This window comes from Herpailurus yagouaroundi, unplaced genomic scaffold, assembly GCF_014898765.1.
Source record: "Herpailurus yagouaroundi ecotype Mexico unplaced genomic scaffold, PumYag 186, whole genome shotgun sequence".
NCBI lineage: Eukaryota > Metazoa > Chordata > Mammalia > Carnivora > Felidae > Herpailurus > Herpailurus yagouaroundi.
The window spans coordinates 46,478,800-46,497,037 of record NW_024412417.1 but is presented as its reverse complement, the minus strand read 5'-3'; the positions used below and the strand labels follow the sequence as shown (position 1 = coordinate 46,497,037).

Genomic DNA, 18,238 nt, shown 5'->3' with positions numbered 1-18,238 from the left:
CGCCTCCGCAGCCCGCCCAGGTTGAGGACTGCACTTCTGGGTGTCTGAGCCTGCTCTTTAACCGGTGAGGAAGGATAACATGGGGGGAACATAGCCTAGGTGCTGGGGAGCCTCTGACGGCAGGCCCGGCTGGAGTCGAGCTTCTGGACCTCTGGGAAGGGCTGTGCTGGCACAAGCAGGCGGCACTCAAAGCCTGTTCCTCCCCACCTAAAACCGCCAATTGCTGTTCCGGGTGGGGGTCCTAGGAGAAGCACTGAGCTTCCTCCCCTTTCTTCTTCGTCCCACTCCCTACCTTCCCGTGGCTCTGAGATTCTAGAACATTCCGGGCAGCTGGAGGAGTGTCTGCCCCCCTCTGCCCAGTGTAGACTCTCCCTGTGCAGGGGACCCTTTCCTCCCTCGGGCCTGCGCTCCAGAGCTGGTGGCCTCCGCCCTGGGCTGCAGACCCGCTGCCTGTCTCTGGGGGTGCCCGGGGCCCTCAGCGGGGTTCCCCACAGGGCTTGCCGACTTCCATTCATCCGAGGTCACTCGGGGTTGGTGGGCATTTCCCACAGAGCGCTCGTTCTCACGAGTTCAACGTTATCGTGAAATTCTTGTCTGAGAACACAAACATATCTTGATGTGGGAGGCTTTGTCTATTGAAAGAAAGAACGTACCTTCCCATTCCCGGTTCAGATCTTTTGTTAAACGTTTATAGGCAACTTTCCCATTCCCCTGACCGCCCTCCCCCCACAAGTACCAGTTTATCAAAAAAGACGTCGCGTTGAATGGGAGCCGCCGCGCGTGACCAGCGTGGTTGCCGTTGCCCGTGACCTCACACGGCCCTCCGCCGATGCTGACACACCGAGCATTTCCTGTGAACGGGGAGCCTTCCTGGTCCCACCATTGTTGTTCAACTCTTGCCTGGGAGAAAACAAAAATTATTTACTACGCGCGGTATGGTGTTTGTTTAGAGCTGTGCTGGGAAATGCGCCGTTGGAGGCGTCCCAGCGGCGGCCGTGGCTGTGCGGAGACCCGGCTCGCTCGCTCGTGGGGCCGCCCGGGGGACGTGATGGGAAATGTTTATTCTCGCCCATGTGCTCGACAAAGAAAGCCGGTGCCCAGCTCCGAGGCCCCCCCCGCCCCAGCCGTTCCCCTGACCACGGCCGCTCAGCTCGGGGGCACCGGGGGTTTCCTGCCGGGCCACCCTTGCTCTGCGGCCTGGAGTTCACTTTGGGAGGCCTGGGGAGGGCGAAACTGAGGGGACACGGCCACCGGTCCTGTTTGCTCCTCCTGGGCTTTCCTGCCTTCCTTGGCCTCTGCCCCGCGACCCCCTCTGGGGGCGGTTTTCTCGATGGGAGGACACTTTGGGGGGTCCAACTGGAGAGGACAGATGGGGCAGGTCTCCTCTGAGGATGTGTGACAGGGCAGGATCCATCCCAGACTTCCCACCCCGAGTGTTCATATCACGAGTAGCCAGCAGAGCCTTCTGAGCAGAGAGCTGCAGCTGGGGTGTGTTTGGAGGAGACGGCCCTGGACGCAGGGCAGGGGGCGAGATGAGTTAGCGGGGGTTCGAGAGGAGGTGGGAGGCCTGACCGAGGGCTGGGGGTCGGCAGCACAGGAGCAGCGGTGGACCTGTACTCAAGGGGTGGGACCTCCAGGCGGACAGGGATTTTGGGGGGGGGTCACCCCCTGGGGAGGAGGGTCCAGCCAGAGTGAGGGGCACCGGGCTGGGTGGTGCTTGGGGTGTGGGGTGGGGCCGCATCCAGCCCGCGGTTTTGGTGCCTGCTGAATGCCAGGCATGTGGCCAGCACTCTGCCTTCCTGGGGCTTCGGCTGAGTCGAGCTCACGAGGACCGACTCAGTTGGCGTGTAGGCGACCCTGGCGTCCTCCCAGAGGGCAGATCTGGGAGGGCTGCGGGGGTAGGGCCAGACCGCGGCAGGTGGAGGGGTGGGCGTGGGGACCGGCACCCTCGCGAGAGGATGCCCCCCCAGCCTGCCACAGCAGCGCATCTCGCGGCGAGAGAGGGGCCGGGCGGTTCGCCCCCCTGCCCGCAGCCCAGAGCCCTCCGCTCGCTCGATGTCGGCCAGCACTCTGCATGACTGGAACACGGGTTTGGGGTGAGCGGCCGACCGGCGCCCGGCTCGACCGGTGTCCTCGTGCTTCTAAGATTTGGGTTTGAATCGCAGAACTGTTCGGTTTCAGTCACGTGCCTGTTCTCAGAAAGGACTGACGACTTCCCAGTGCTCGTCTCTGACGCCTGCCCCCGCAGCTGCCACGCTCTTGTGCCGGCGTCACAGGCCGGGGGGCCACCTGGGCATCTGCGGGGGGCGCCCCGGTGTTCCTGCCCAGAAGGCCGCGGACAGCGCCGGGAACAGCTCACTGGAGGGATGCCGTGGGGCGGGCGGAGGCGCAGGGACGACTTCAGAGCAGCGTCGTCCGCGCCGCGAGTGCCTCACCGACTGGCTGGGGCAAGTGCGCTGGCCGCGCTCCCGCTGCGCGCGGTCTCCCCGCTCCCTGCGCGCTGGCACGTACCCGGCCTTGCACAGACCACGCGGCTGCCAGGGCGCCCGAACCACAGAGGGACCGTGCTACCTGGAGCGCGAGCTGCTGCGTGAGCACGCTTGAGGGTCTTCTGGGCGTCCCCGTCTGTGGCAGCACCAGGCTCCCGCCTGTGCCGTCGGCCCCGCCGCAAAAGGGCAAGAGGCCTTGTTTTCCAGAGGGTGCCTTCGGTGGCGTGGCTTCCTGTCACCTGGACGGCCAGCGTCTCAACCCGTGTCAATGGCGTGTAGCCTGTGCTGGGCAGGCGCACAGGCTTTGCGCCAGCCGGACCCCGCTGTGTCTCACGCTCGCTGGCCTTGAGGACTTTTCTCAGGACGCGGTCCTGGCCTCCCATCAGCCAGGGGCGGGGGTGGCGGGTTAGCCGACAGTGGGTTGGGGCCGGGGCCGGGGTTGGGGCGACCCCAGTTGGGGGGGGGTGGGGTCTGTCCTCGGCAGCCGGTCCTTAGAGGCTCCTGTCTGACACGGGGCCTCGCCAGGATGCTTACGGGTGTTTGTGTGAGTTCAGGAGGAATTACGCACAAACAGTTCTCTGTGGCCTCTCAGTGCCAGGTCACGGCCGTAGGAATGACTGACCGCGGCCAGAAGGAAGTGCTGGGCCACTGCTTATGTCTCTCCAGCTGAGACTGAGTCTTTAAGGAACTTTCTTCCCTGGAGCTTCCTCTCTGCCTGTTAGCATGGTGGCCGTGGGTCCTGGAGCTGGTGCCTGTGCATGCAGTGAGGCTGGCGTCAGAGGCCCGTTGGTAGGGGCGCACACCCATCCACAGTCCCTGGGTGGCCGCATCTTGGGGTCCAGAGGGTGGTATGTTTGTCAACACCCGTGTGCCGGAGCTCTGCTCTTGTCCTCCGTGTACCCCTTTATTCCGCCCTCGTCATCTCAACCTTAGCTTCCTGCCCCGAGGGCCCCCCACACCTCCCCACCCTGCAGGTGCAGCCGGCACACCGAGCCAACCTCTCTGGCCGGCCGCCTGTGAGGATAAATGAGATGGGACTGTGCCCCGTGAATCGTATCACAAGATTGTCTTCTTCAGTGGGACATTGAGAAGCTGGAAAACGGGTGGCCTGGTGAACTCAGGACATTGGGAGCCGTCCCCTCCGCCAGTTAGCTGCCAGTCTCCCACCTGGACTGTCTGGGTTCTGCTGGTGGCAGTAGCTGACCCTGCCCACCCGTCACTCACCACGTGAGCCGTGGGTCCCCCGCCTTCCTGCCGTTAGCCAGCAGGGCACAGAGCACTCCTGGTCCCCGTCTTGGCCGAGCTCGCCGCGCGTTGAAGCAGGCCGGGAGACGTGGGGCTGAGTTCTGGTAAAGGCAGTGCTGTTGGCCTCAAGGAGCTGTGAAAGAGTCAGCTGAAACAATATTTAAAGTAAATATTGTTAAATCCGTTTAGTATATGAAATATTATTTGAAGTTAAATATAATTATTTATTTTGAGAAACCGAGCAGAAGATACGGCATGGTGGCTCCTATTGGAATAGCTTTGCCGCCGTTAACAAATTCTGGAAGAACGTAAAAGCGGCTCGCTGAAGCCACTGGAGAATGCCAGAAACTAGAAGGGAACGGCGTTAGGTGGTTTCCCATCGTTTTACGGCCTTTAGCCTGCAGATGGGCCTTGTTCGGTGCCACACGGGGCAGCTAAGAACGCTCGATACCTGCACAACCCAGGGACAGCGTTCAGGCCAGAGTTGGAGCCAGGGGAACCCCAAATCCTGTGTCCTCTCTTCTCACGTGTCTGCTGATGCTTGAAACGTGCAGCCGTGGGCTGGACTTCAAGCAGCTCGGCCGAGGCTGAAAGAACGGAACGGAGATTTCTGCCGGCTCCTGCTTCAGGGGAGAGTTTTGCGTCTGAGTCCGGCCAGTTAGCTGTCTGTTGAAATAAAGGTATCGATACCCAGAAAGAAGAATGTAGCAGAGCGTAGAGTCTCTCTACACCTGGTCATTCACAGCGTCTACAGCTCAGTGTTCTCGGGGGATGAAACTGTGACCCTCGGTCACGAGGCCGCAGTGGAGACCGACCCCAAGATTGGGCCCCAGTGTTGGAAGCCTCGGCCGGGCGCAGGAAGTGTGCTCGAGGACACAGGAAGACACGCTCCTGTGGGAGTGGGAAAGCTCCAGAGAGAAGCAGGAACTGTTAAAGAAGAACCAGATGGAAATTCTAGAACTGAAAAATGCAGTATCTGGGAAAATTAAGAGGCGACTGGGGACGCCAGAAGGAAGACGCGGCACAGGATGAGCCGGTTGACAAATGACTGGCAATGAAGAACAGAGAGGACGAGATCAGGAACAGAAACCAGCAGAGCCTCGGGAAGCAGCGGGTCTGACCGACACGTGACTGATTGGAGTCCCAGAAGAGAGGAGCCAGGATGGGGCACACAGTGTGGAGAAATGACTGAAGATTTCCCAGATTTGGTGAAAGGTTTCAATGTCCAGATTCTCGGAGCTCCGTGAGCTGCAGGCAGAAGTAAAAAGGAAACCTCGCTTAGGCTCATGGTAGTCAAGGTGCTAAAAACCAACAAAAAAGAGAACATCTTGAAAACGCCCGGAGGAAGAGAGGACCCATTCCGTATATACGGTCACCTGAGATGTCCCGGCCTTCTCTGCAGAAACTGCGATCTCTTCAGAGTTTGGGGGGGCGGGGCGGTTAACCCAGAACTCTTTATCCGGCCAAAATACCCTTTGAGAATAGAAGTGAAATAAAGAGGTTTTAGTTACAATAGCAGAACATTTGTCATCAACAGATTTCTGTACAGTGCTGAATCCCCCAAGGATGGTCCTTCAGACGGAACGGAAGTGGCACCGTGTGAATACTCAGGTCTTCAGGAAGGAAGGGAAAAGACAAGAAATGATTAAATGGGAGGTAAAAATAAAAGAGAAATTTTCCTTTTCGTTCCCTTGAAATACGCAGGACGGCCGGAAGCAAACACCACAGCACAGACGGGGGTTTGCGCTGTCTGGAGAGGTGGTGCGTGTGCCGCCTGCAGCGTGAAGGGACTTGGGGGCAACCACATGCGGACGTTTGCAGTGTTCTTGCCGTTGTGCTGCGCTGACACCCCCAGACTGAGAAACCAGTGTGCCACGAACTCTGCGGAGCGGCTGCTTACGAAATAATGCTGAAAAGCCAGCGTATAAATGAAAGCGGAGTGCAGCAAAACAACATTCAGTCCGCTTAGCCAAAAGTGGGCAGGAAGGAGGGGGCCGACAGAAAGCAAGTAGTAATGTGGCTGCTGTGGTGCCAGCCGTGTAAGGAGTCACGCTACATGTACGTGGACAAGACGCTGCAGTGAGAACAGTTGAAGAGCCACTGATGTGGACCGTCTGAGAGCAGCACCCTTTTCTTTTCTCGTGTTTGTTTCTTTTTGAGAGAGAGCATGAGCAGGGGAGGGGCAGAGAGAGGGGGACGGAGGAGCTGAAGCAGTCTCTGTGCTGAGAACAGCGAGCCCGGTGCCCGGCTCGAACTTGTGAACCGTGAGATCATGACCTGAGCTGAAGTGGGACACGTAACTAACTGAGCCCCCCCTCCCCCGGCGCCCCAAGAGCAGCACTCTTAAAATAGGACACGGTGGGTTGAAAACGGGCGGGTCAAGATCTGTTGTGCCAGCAGGGAGCCCGAGTCGGCAGGGGTGAGTCGGCAGGGGTGAGCGTAGCAACAGCAGGTAGAGGAGACCTCAGGAGCGTGATGGAGGGCTTGTGGCCGAGGGGTCGCGCCGCATGAGTGCTCGGGTGAAGTACTTTTCATCTCACTGGAGAGCGAGGGCTTGTTGGGGGCCCAGGGGTCTTGGAAGGATCTGGTATCCTGGGGCAGGTGCAGGCCTGGCAGTTGAGGGCCCTCCGGGGACGGCCTGCCGCCCAGGACTGGACTGGACGGGGAGGGGTGGGGGGTGGGGGGGTCATGGGCTGGCCCAGGGATGGGTTAACAGAGGGCCGGTGGTTGGGGTTGGCTGGCCAGCCCCACGCGTGCGTCTCAGGATGTGGTACAGTACGACAAGCTGGAGCCCCTCTGTGGGTCCCCTGCCACGCAGGGACAGGTCAGCCAGTCACCACTCTCAGGAACGTACACCGTACAGGTGGCTCAGCAGCTGGGGAGATAGAGCAGCAGTGGCGTGCCCGGCTGGGTGGGGAGGCCTCTAGGGGGTGCCCCCCTCGGAGCTGCAACAGGAACCAGGCGGGGGTGGGGGGGAGACTGCAGGAGGTGTGAAGAGACCACGCTCCCATGTGCCTGGAGCAGCGGGGCCAGGCCGCGGGAGGGAGGCCAGGAGTGGCAGGTGGCCTGGTGTGCGCGTACGTGGATTCTGCAGGGGGCCGCGTGCCTCCAGGCCAGTCAGTGTGGGTGAAGTTGTGCCCTTTTAAAAGCCACCTTCGGAGTCCGTGAACCCTGGGGTGAGAATGCTTTCCACTCTTTGTGAAACGCTGGCTGTGTCGTCCACGCGGAGCGGTTTGGTCGGCAGTCCTTTCTGGCGATCGCATTGCTGGACAACGTGCTCCTGCACGTGGGCACTGGGGGCCGGCCTGGGCGGCTGTCACTGTCCCCTCTGCCCGCCTGTGATGCGGAGGGGCGAGGCCCCAGGCCTGCTGAGAGACCGTAGCGCTCGTAGCTTCTCGTTCCCTGGAGCAACAGCACGCTGTCTCTGCTCACTTGGAACACGAGCACAATTCACCACCCTTCCTAACGTTCTCTGCGGCGTAGAGGTCAAAGCAGACACCTCGCATCGTGGACTGCGTGCGGGCACGTGGGTGACGATGCGGGCGGTGCTTCGCCTTGCCACACAAGTTTAGCTCTAATGCGCCCCGGTACCCCGTTTCCCGGCGCCCGCGGTGGTTCGGGGCACTAGCCAAGGGGTTGCTGGCGTGCCCAAGCACCTTTCATTTTCTAAGTAAACTTTTCATTGAAGTAGGACACAGAGAGGTGCGTGACGGAAGTCTCCAGCGGGGTGACCTGTCACCAGAGAGCCCCATCCAGATCAAGAACAGAACAGGCCGACCCCGAAGCCCCTGCCCTTCCCAGGGGCGACCGCCACCCTGGCTTCTGCCAGTAGAGACTCTGTGTAAATGGAACCCACTCCTGTGTGTGCTCCTGCGGCTGGCGTGTGCGGGGCCCGGCTCGTGCACCGCTGCATTGCGCAACCCAGCTGCTATCCGGGCTCTGCCGCACGAGCGTGCCTTTCCACTGGCAGTGGCGTTGGGTCTGTGCGATAGCGATAGCGGAGGCGGGGGCCTCCTACTTTGTCCCTTTGGGGACAAAGTCCCCTCCTGGAAAATGGGCACGAGAGTCCCTGCCTCCCCGGGCAGTGAGGAGGATTAGATGAGAGGGAGTACCGGGGGCCAGAAAGAGCACCTTCGCTCCAGCTAAACACGTACCGATGCTCCCCCTCTCGTTGGCTCCTCGGTGGCCGCGCCGAAGCCCACCGCTGGGGTCGTGTAGCATGCTAGTGGCTGTGTGGCCCCTCAGGGCGACTCTGGGGATCGTTTTCGGCCCGCGCGGCCCGGAGGGACAGCAGGGTGGGTCCTCGCTACCCTGGGGCCGTGTTCCCCGTGTGCCTCGGTTCTGGGCTGACGGGGACACTGTGTGCGGTGCCTGTGAGATGGCGCTGAGTAGCGCGGGTGGCGTGAGAGGGCCTGGCCCCGCGCTGGCGCCCGGGGGTGCCTGTTCTCCACGTGTGCACGGCCGGTCCCAGCTCTGCTTGTTACACTCTGCAGCAGCGGGTCCCGGGGCATCTGCTCCAAGACCCGGGTGCCGGCCTCTGGCCACCTGGTGCTTCCCCGTTGGGATTCAGTCTTCAGAGCTGCCTGCTTCGGAGGTGGGCACTTCTACCCTGAGGGGTCTCTACCAGGCCGGGGCCTGCGTGTGTGCGTGCGCCCGGTGCCCGGGGTGCACCTGTCACAGCCCGCCGCGTGTCTGCCGCAGGCCTTCCGGAGCAGTACTACAGCCTCACCTGGTTCCTGAGCCCCGTCCTCGGCCTCTTCTTCACGCCCATCATCGGCTCCGCCAGCGACCGCTGCACCCTGAGCTGGGGCCGCCGGCGGCCTTTCATCCTGGTCCTGTGCATCGGCGTGCTCTTGGGCGTGGCGCTCTTCCTGAACGGCTCTGCCATCGGTAAGTGCCCCTCCGCCACGCCACGTGCCCTACTGTGTGCACTCGCGTCCTGGCTGCGCGTGGCTTTCTGCTCCACAGAACACGCGTGGCGCCGTGGCGCCGAGACCGGCCGTCTGCGGGCTGGCCCGGCGCTTCCGGGGCCGGCCGGGCCCCGCCCCCGCCCCCGGGCACACTTGGCCCCGCTCGAGGAGCCGGGCCCCACGCAGCAAAGCCGTGGGAACCTGTTCACAGGGAAGCATTTCCTGTTGTGACCCAGCTTTTCATGCCTATCTGACACCACGTCCTGTTTCCAGCATCATTTCAGAAATTCTCTCTTTGTTTTCTCCTTTTCTCAGACTTGGTATTGAAAATGTCCAGACCCAGTTCGCCGCTTGTTTTTCTGCTTCGGGTACTCGTGTTTTGTTCTGCCTTTTTTGTTGTTGTTTTGTTTTTAATTAAAGCAGCTGTTTGTGGGAAAATAGTTGTTGCCCTGAGGGAGTCCGTCAAAACTGTTGAAAACAAAAACCTTGTTTTCTGGCAATGACTTTTGAAGACGGAGGCTTCTTCTGGGTCTGACGTACGCGAGCTTGGCCCAGGTCTGCAGAAGGAAGTCAGTGAGGTGGGAACACCCAGAACACCTTTTGGGGTAGCGAGAGCCACACCCAGTTACTCAGAGGCCTGTGTGGGGACAGGCTGGGGCCGAGGAAGGACCACCGCACCGGGCAGCACACGCTTCCCCGAGCTGCACCCAGCCACCTCGTGCGGGGCGGCCTCCTCCAGCCGCGACGTCTTATGGCCCCAAGGCCGGGGGTGCTGCTTTGCCGTCAGCTGCGGACCCGGGGCTGCGGGCTCTCTCGGGCTGTCCCCTTCAGCCTGCAGATCGCGTGTCCCTTCGCCACTTTCACCCAGAGAGAAAGTCGTGTCTTTCTCCGAGGCCGTGTCTGTGGGGCGTTCTTGCGGGAACGTGGCGGTGCAGAGACTCGGGAGTCCGGCCCCTCGCCTGGCGCCCTGTCACTTGCCGTGCTCACACTCTCCCGGGCATCCTCCCTGGGCCTCCTGTGCAGTGGGCTTGCTTGTGGCTGCGGCTAATATGTTCCCAGGTCCCAGGTCGTGTGCCACTCCCCGCCCCGCCACCCCCCCGCCAACCTCTACATCCTCGGGTACAGGGTGCCAGCCAGTCTTGGGGTTCAGGGCAGACTCCCCCGAGGCAGGCGCGACGCAGTGTGTGAATGTAGCTTCCTTTGGCCGCTTCCAGCCTACTTAGGGAAAGATTGTGCCAGAAGTGAGGTCACGTGCGTTGCTCCTCAGAGCCGCACCCAGGCCGCCCGAGAATGTGCTTGAAGCTCCCGGGGGAGGTGATGAGTGCTTCACGAGTTCCGTCACCGGCACGCAGGACCGTTAGCCCGTGTTTCTGCTCGGGTTTCTTGGGTGCAGTCTGACTTACGAAACAAGATCCGCGTTGGCCTTCAAGGCTTAATTTTCCTTAAAGCAAATTGGAAAGTAACCGTGACAGGCTCAAGCCATCCTCCTTCGGGAGGTGTGAAACCACAGTGCGTGCTTGAGGAGACGCGTGTGGACGCCGGGGGAGGCCACTCACGCGCTCAGGATGCGCGGAAGGAGCGCCCCCGCGGTGTGCGCACGTGTGTGTGTGACTGTGTCACACGGACGCTCCGCTCCGTCAGGGCTCTCAAACGTGGCCCTCCTTCACCAGGGAAGGTGGGTAGAAGGACCGTTTTCCTCTTGGCCACAAAACGTAAACGTAAGTCAGCTCTCTCAGGTTCGCCGGACAGCCCGTGTGATGGGGGAAGAAAAAATAACCCAGCAGATAACAGAAATGGACAAAACAAAGCCCATCTTCTGTCCCGAAAGTCCGTGCCAAGGAGCACACCCGTTTCTGGCCAGGCGACAGTGTCCTCTGTCTCCTCTTGGAGGCGACTGTCTGCTCCGAGGGGCTGAGATCTGCCTGCTCCCATGTGTTCGGTCAGGTCTGTCCCTCGGCGATGTCCCCAGCCGGCAGCCCATTGGCATCGTCCTCACCGTGCTGGGGGTGGTCATCCTGGATTTCAGCGCCGATGCGACTGAGGGCCCCATCCGTGCCTACCTGCTGGATGTGGTGGACAGTGAGGAGCAGGACATGGCCCTCAACATCCACGCCTTCTCTGCCGGTGAGAGCGCCCCCCACCCCTAGCCCTGGCCCTCACCCTCCCAGACCTCACCCAGTGGGGGTTGGCTGGGGGAGGCTGTTCCCAAGGCCCTCCTCCGCATATCGGGGGGGGGGGCGGACTCGATGGCCTGCCATGGCTTTACCTAGCCGCTGGTGGGCGAGGTGGCGGGCAGGCCGGTGCTAGTCTCTCCCTGCGTTTGGGTACCGTTCATATCCGTTGGGAACGGCGGCTTCCTGAGCTTAAGAGGTGTCAGTCAGTGCCGCCCGGAGTTGTGGGCAACCATCGTCTTCCTATCCTGGTGGATACCTGCTTCTGGTTCCTTAGGCAGGAGTCTCTTAGGTCAAAACGCCAGACTTAAGGTCAGCTGTAGTTTCTTGTCTTGTTTTTCCTCCCATTTTCTCACTTTCCAGCCCCCAAACTTGTGCTGACCCAGAACATAGCTATGAGTGGCGCCCTTGGCCTGTGATTAAGGGTGAAAGACCTTCTAGATCTTTCCTAGCCTCTCCTCTTCTTTCGGGAGGCGGTGCCAAGGCACCTTACACCGCTCACGGGCTTCCTCTGTCTCTCTCGCCTGCTCAGGCCTCGGCGGGGCCATCGGCTATGTGCTGGGGGGGCTGGACTGGACCCAGACCTTCTTGGGCGACTGGTTCCGGACGCAGAACCAGGTGCTTTTCTTCTTCGCGGCCATCATCTTTGTGGTGTCGGTGGCCCTGCACCTGTTCAGCATCGAGGAAGAGCAGTACAGCCCCCCGCAAGAGCGGGGTGGGGAGGCGGCCGGCACCCTGCCCCCCGCCGCCCGCGTGAACGTTCTGGATGGAGGCGTCGCCTTGTTCCCGGAGGAGGTGCAGTCCGAGCACGAGCTCTCCCTGGACTTCCTGGGTGTGGACATGGTGCGGAGCAAGAGCGACTCTGTGTTGCACGTGCCGGACGCTGCCCTGGACCTGGAACCCGAGCTGCCCTTCCTGCCCGACATCGAGCCCTCCATCTTCCACGACGGCTCCTACCCCAGCACCCCCCGCAGCAGCAGCCAGGAGCTTCCCTGGACCAGGCCGTACCGCCTGGCCTCCGTGCTCAGGGAAACCGCAAAGGAGGACGCGACGCTGCTCGATAATCACTTGAACGAAGCCAAAGTCCCCAACGGGAGTGGCTCTCCCCTGAAGGACAGCCTCGGGGGCTACACCAGGGTGGCCCCGAAACCCACGGCCGCGTCCGGCTCCATGAGGCGGCGGAGGCACATGTTCCACCGGCAGGCCTCCAGCACCTTCTCCTACTACGGCAAGATCGGGTCCAACTGCTACCGCTACCGACGGGCCAACGCCGTGGTCCTCATCAAGCCCTCGCGCAGCATGAGCGACCTGTACGACCTGCAGAAGCAGCAGCGGCAGCGGTGCCGGCACCGGAACCAGAGCGGGGCCACCACCTCCAGCGGGGACACGGAGAGCGAGGAGGGGGAGGGCGAGACCACCGTGAGGCTGCTCTGGCTGTCCATGCTCAAGATGCCCAAGGAGCTGACGCGGCTGTGCCTCTGCCACCTGCTCACCTGGTTCTCCGTCATCGCCGAGGCCGTCTTCTACACCGACTTCATGGGCCAGGTCATCTTCGAAGGGGACCCCAAGGTGAGTGCCCGGGGCCCCGCTTTGGGGCTGGGAGGGACGGCGACGCGGGGGCAGCCGGCAGTGCCGAGGGCCCGGCACACCGCGTCGGGGAGGCTGCGTCCGCTGCCCGCTCCCCCTTGGTGCCCCGGCGCCCTTGCGGCCGGGGGGCAGGCCCACGGTGGGCATCGGCCGGCGCGTGCTCCTGGTGCCGTGGTTAGGGGTCCAGAAGGGCGTCACGGGGGAGGAGCCGCTCCCGGGCCCGATTGCCGTGCACAGACCCTGCCCCAGATGGTGGTGGCTGGGGACAGGGACCCGCCTCTGTCCCCTGTGGCCTGGCTCACGCCTGTGCTGTGTTGCCTGGAATTGGGCCAGACGGCCCCGCCTCCACGCGGTCCCTCACCCTCCAGCTGCCCCGCGGGGCAGGTGTGAGGCTGGGAGGGGTTGCAGACGCCGCTGCGAGCGGAGCGGGCCGTACTGTGGCGGAGCGTCCCATCATGGTAGTGTCTGTCGCTGGTTTCAAAGTAAACGGCTCGCCTGCAGTTGAGAGGGAAAGTGACTTCCTTTCCCCAAAGAGTGTGGCGTGTGATTCCTGGCCGCCCTGATCCCCGGTTTCATTTCTGGAACAGGCCCCCTCCAACTCGACCGCCTGGCAGGCCTACAACGCCGGCGTGAAGTTGGGGTGCTGGGGCCTGGTGATTTACGCGGCCACCGGAGCGATCTGCTCAGGTAAGCGGTCCCCACGTGGGGGCAACAGCGTCCTGCACCTGAGAGTCTAGGATGGGGCGTCCCGAGACCCCACACGGGCTGCCCTCTGCCTGCTAGTTCCTGTCCAGGGGTTCCTCAGACAGGGGGGCTCTGGACAGGGCCAGGCTCGGGGCGATGGTGGGCCTGCAGGAGCTGTCCCCGTGAGCCCGGGAGTGGAGGCGTGAGGCGTGTTTGGGGCCTGGGGCTGTGGGAGCAGCCTGTCACAGAGCAGAGGCCTTTCCCTGGAGGTGTGGTTTTGTCTGTGAGGAGGGAGGGGACAGGCTTCACTCCTGGGAGCAGCGCGCCCTGGCACACGTTCTGGACGTGGGCGCAGTCGGGGTCGGGGGTCTCCTAACCAGGTCTGGTCTGGGTCCTGCCCACTCTCTACTCCAAACCGTGGAGGAGGCCTCCAGCTTCCTGTCAGCCCGGCCTGGACTTGAGGGTTTCCAAGGTCAAGGCCACAAGGCAGCGGGAAGCCAGCCTGACCAACAGGCAGCACCGTCCGTGCTCCGTCAGAGGAGTTCCCAGGAAGGCACTGGAGACACTTCGTGGGGGAGGTGACATTAAGCCGTTGGGTCAGGAAGAGTGAGCAGGAGTCCGTCCATCTGGACCCAGGCTTCTCCTGTGAGGAAACGAGCCACAACTTGAGATTCCAAATCAAGACTGGGCATGAGGCTGGCGAAGGCCAGCGAGTGGGTCTGGACTGGTGGGAAGGGTCTGGGCCCAAGCCGGCCTCCAGGGCAGAAAGAGGCTACGGGCTCTGGGACCCGGAGGGCGGACTTCCTTCTGAGATGCTGGAGCCCCCGGGAGTTGAGGGAGGCACAGGGGCGAGCTGCGAGCGTGGTGGGGGCCAGCGGGCAGCGGTGTGGTGGGAGGAGGGCCTCGGGGTGGCAGAGGTGGCCGGGGACAGTGGCGGGAGCCCGGCAGGAGTGAGGCGAGTGTCCGGCTGAGGGCCTTGTCGGTCACTGTCCCGTGGCCACGCTGTCTCCACAGCCCTGTTACAGAAGTACTTGGACAACTACGACCTGAGCATCAGGGTCATCTACGTGCTGGGGACGCTGGGTTTCTCCATCGGCACGGCCGTGATGGCCATGTTCGCCGACGTCTACGTCGCCATGATCATGATCAGCACCATGGGCATCGTCTCCATGAGCATCTCCTACTGCCCCTACGCCCTGCTCGGGCAGTACCACGACATCAAGGAGGTGCGTCCTGGGGGCAGCGGGTGGGAGGGGTGCCATGGATGAGGCACTGGGGCGCAAGGTCACCCGCCTGAAAGGTACACCAGGTCAGAGCGTCAGACCCATTCGGCTCCAAAGCCCACGTTCGTTCTCCACTCGTCTGTAGGCAGAGCTCTGCACCTTGCACTTGGGAGGCATTTGGGGTACGGACGATCCCCCGCCCCGGTCTTTGGTCCTGAAGGGACCGGCGAAGCTGCCACCTGCTCGGGTCGGTCCGGGGCACAGGCTTCCTGGCTACAAAGGATCTGCTCTTGCAGTGGCCTGGCCCACCTGGCACCTGCCTGGAGGCGTCGGTTGCCTCTTGAGGGATTTGGGTCGGGCACCTAGGAGGCTGCCTGCCCCCTAATATCCCCTCACAGACCCCTGCGGAGGGGAGCTGGGCCAGCATGTCCCGTCCAGTAGAGCGTGAGCCGCCTGGGTCGGTCCGCATTGGAGTGGCTGTGTGTAAACAGGGAGGAAAGAGGTGAAGTCCCTTCAGCAGCGTAGTCTTGTATCTCAGCACCTCCAAAACCGTTATTCCCACGTGCATACAGTACCTCTCATTTCAGACCAGCCGTCTTTCACAGTGCTCAGTGGCCTCAGTGCAGGTGTAGACCATGACCCTGAAAGTGAAGGAAGCAACCCCAAAAAGCTCCTGTTTCTTGCCCTCTACCCCTAGACTGTGTTTAATCTTCCCTTGGGCAATTATAAAAGCAAAATTAATCCACCGTGATTAGGTACCTGCCAAATACCAAACTAACGAAAATCGAAATCACAGCGTTATTTGTTAAATAAGCTTTTGGGTCAGAGTATATCACGTGACTACAGAAAAAGAGCACAGGTTGTAAATGAACAGCTCAGTGGAGTTTTGGGCAACAAATCTGAAAAAACGGCGCAGACCAGGCAGCCGTGTGACGCTGGCCCTCGGCCCAGCGGCTGTAGCACCACGCGGCCCCCTGGCCAGTGTCCGAAGCTTTTGTGCCTGGAACGTCTGCTGTTACTTCACACCCGTGCTTCCCTCCTGTGCTTGCAGAGGGCGGTTCTTTACTCCTTTGCCCCTGGCACCGAATGGCCGCGGGTATCGCCCTGTTCCGCTGGCAGTGGCATTGGCGGCGCCCTCGTCCCGTGCGCGCTTGCGGTCCGCCTGGGATGCAGGGTGCGTGTGTGTGGTTTGAGGCAGAAGAGTGTGACCTCGTTCTCCCGCGGACGGGTAGCCGCTTAACGTTAAGGGTCACGTGGTCCCCACCCGCATTCTGGTGGCGTCCTTGTCCTATGTCGGGTCCCCATCGAGGGTGGGGGGGGGTGGTGTTTCTGCTCCCTGTATCTCTTCCGTCGGTCGGTCTGTCCTCAGACGAGGGTTACCCTGTTCTAAGTCGTTTGGTGATAAGACCCAGGAGCTGGTAGTGTGTGCGTCCTCCAGTTTTGTTCTTCCTTAAGATCGTCTTGGGCGTTCTTGACCCCTGACTTTTCATCTAAATGTTTAGAATCAGCTTCTGGGCTTAATTGGAAACACACTGATCGCATAGATCAATTTTGGGGAGATTCAAAAACATTCCAGTGATGAGCCTTTCTGTCCATAGATAGGGTATGTTTTTCTGTTAATTCTTACAGCATACCGATAGATTCTCTTGGACTTCATTTCCAATCACATCATCCGCGTATAACGAGATTCATTTTTTCTTTTCCAATCCTTAATACGTTTTATTTATTTTCCTTGCCTTATTGCAATGGCCAGAACCTCCAATACAGTGTTGAATAGAAGTGGGACGGGGTCGGGGAGACAGGCTGAGTGGTCGCCAAGCAGCTGAGAGGAAGGCAAGTTGCGTTTCCAGACTCTTCTGAGCTAATATTCAAGCCACGGGCATGTTGGCTGATGGTTCGACCGCCCCACGGCCCTCACCGTCCTGCTCTCTTCTCTTGCAGTACGTCCACCACAGCCCCGGGAGCTCCAAGCGTGGCTTTGGCATAGACTGTGCCATCCTCTCCTGCCAGGTGTACATCTCCCAGATCCTGGTGGCGTCCGCCCTCGGGGGTGTGGTCGACGCCGTCGGGACCGTGCGCGTCATCCCCATGGTGGCCTCCGTGGGCTCTTTCTTGGGCTTCCTGACGGCCACGTTCCTGGTGATCTACCCAGACGTGTCGGTAGAGGTCAAGGAGGAGCAGAAAGGCCTGTCTTCCCAGCCTTCGGGGGAGAGCGGGGGCGGCGGCGAGAAGCCCACCGTCCTGAGGCTGACCAGGAAGGAGGGCCAGCCGAGGAAGGTGGAGACGGAGTCGATGGTCTGAGCCTCACCCCTGCGCGCACACGTTCCAGGGAGGGTGGCGGGCGAGGCGGTCGCCGTTGCTTCGGGGGTGGCCGCGCCCGAGCCAGAGTTCCTTCGCGAGACGTGGAGACGCGGTAGCTGTAGGGTAGGGTCGGGCCGCTAGGCAAGAACACCACGCTAATTACTTTGTCCACGATTAAAGAAAATCATTTGAAATCTTTTTTTTTTTTTTTTTTAATTGAAAGAGATCTTGTAATTTCACCTCTTTCATTCTGCAGGTATATTATTCTGCATGTTTTTAAATTATAAACCAGATTTACAATAGCGACAAGCAGTTTAGAGAAAAATAAGATGTTCATTTCTGAGGTTACAATTGAAAACCAAAATAACCTGCTGTCCTTTGCCGTTTGTTACCTGAGTACTCCAGGTGGCAGTCACGCAGTCCGGGACTAAAATCTCTTTATCACGTTCTCTCTGGACGCCTGCAGGTATCTGGACTTTCTGTCAGATCTCCTGTCTTGTTGGTGCTGCAGCCATTGGAGAGTATTTTCCTTTATGATTATTTTAGAAGAAAAGTTTTCCTTTCGAAACTGGTTTTCTTAGGAGAAACAGCATTTCCTCTTGTCCTCAGAGATTCTGACAGATGGTGCGTGGGGCAGCCCTGCCTCTGGGCAAACGGGAGGCGGCGGCCGCCCCCCACCAGCGCCCGGGGGAGGCAGGGCCCAGGCAGGTGCACGCGCGTGTCCGTGCCCCGACCCCCGACCCCCCGACCCCCTGACCCCCCGACCCCGTCGTCTTCGTCCGAAGCTCCCCGGAGAGGTTGTGGGCTCTTCGTTGCACTTTGACTCGTGTTTAAACCGTTTGCTTGGGAAATCATGAGGGCAGAGCTCCAGGAGTGGCCTCGCCCCCTGGGTCCTGCCGCCAGGCCTACCTCGGGTGTGTGGGACGGCGGCCCCGGGCGTGTGAGCTCCTGCTGGGCCGCCTCTGACCTCTTCTGACCTCTTCGCCTGCTCACCCCGCTTGACGCCGGAACCCGAGCGGTTGCCAGGTGTCCGGGACGGAAGGAAGGGCCGCCCCCCCGGAGGACTCTGCCCCGTGTCTGCTTTCCGCGTGTGAGCCAGACGCGGACTTTGGGGAAGTGCGGTCATCAGATGCTGCAGCTACTTGGAAATGCTTTTCAAACCACAGTCTCTTTATAACTCAGCGGTTTCTGCTTCTCTTACTTGGAATGGTCAGTCTAAGCCTCCTGGTGTCACCTGGACAGAGACAGTGGTGATACTTCGCTGCCTCAAGTTTTTTTAAATAAAGAACTTTAAGATGCATGAGGAACCATGCTGCAATATGATCATTCTAAAGCAAATATATATCTATATATATATATATTTCAAGATGAGACTAAGCAGTTTTTAAATAAATTACTTGAATTTTCTGTGTATTCAAAAGAATGGCTGTGTAGCGTACTTGGCCGGCCCCTGGTCGTGCCGCGCCTCCTGGCCGCCGGTGGCGCGTGCGGGTTGTGTCTTGTGTCTGTGGAGCTGTGGCGCCTGCCCGCGTCGGTCCCCTTCCACGCAGGAGCCCCGGACCTCAGAGAACCGGCATGAAGACGTGAGCGTTTTCTCTGTGCTCAGACCCGCTGGCCTCGTGAACGTT

General features: G+C 60.8%; 1 protein-coding gene and 1 long non-coding RNA gene across 9 annotated transcripts in view; one reads left to right on the top strand and one right to left on the bottom strand.

Moving 5' to 3' along the window:
• SLC45A4 (solute carrier family 45 member 4) overlaps positions 1 to 18,023 on the top strand; it is an 82,655-nt gene extending 64,632 nt beyond the window's left edge. For 5 of the 8 annotated variants that reach the window (XM_040494543.1, XM_040494544.1, XM_040494545.1 and 2 more), the window contains exons 3-8: positions 8,436 to 8,624; positions 10,589 to 10,768; positions 11,348 to 12,384; positions 12,990 to 13,089; positions 14,101 to 14,312; positions 16,251 to 16,610. In XM_040494543.1, coding sequence (XP_040350477.1) covers positions 8,436 to 8,624; positions 10,589 to 10,768; positions 11,348 to 12,384; positions 12,990 to 13,089; positions 14,101 to 14,312; positions 16,251 to 16,610 — 2,078 coding nt within the window. Of the gene's footprint in view, positions 1 to 8,435; positions 8,625 to 10,588; positions 10,769 to 11,347; positions 12,385 to 12,989; positions 13,090 to 14,100; positions 14,313 to 16,062 lie in introns of all 8 variants that reach the window. The other 3 variants (XR_005796661.1, XM_040494547.1, XM_040494548.1) reach the window with 3 other exon arrangements.
• Positions 614 to 4,067, bottom strand: LOC121043045 (uncharacterized). The gene is made up of 2 exons (XR_005796663.1): positions 3,714 to 4,067; positions 614 to 900 (listed from the first exon to the last, which is right to left on the bottom strand). It is a non-coding gene; the product is annotated as an uncharacterized LOC121043045 (long non-coding RNA).
• Positions 18,024 to 18,238: the final 215 nt, after the last annotated feature.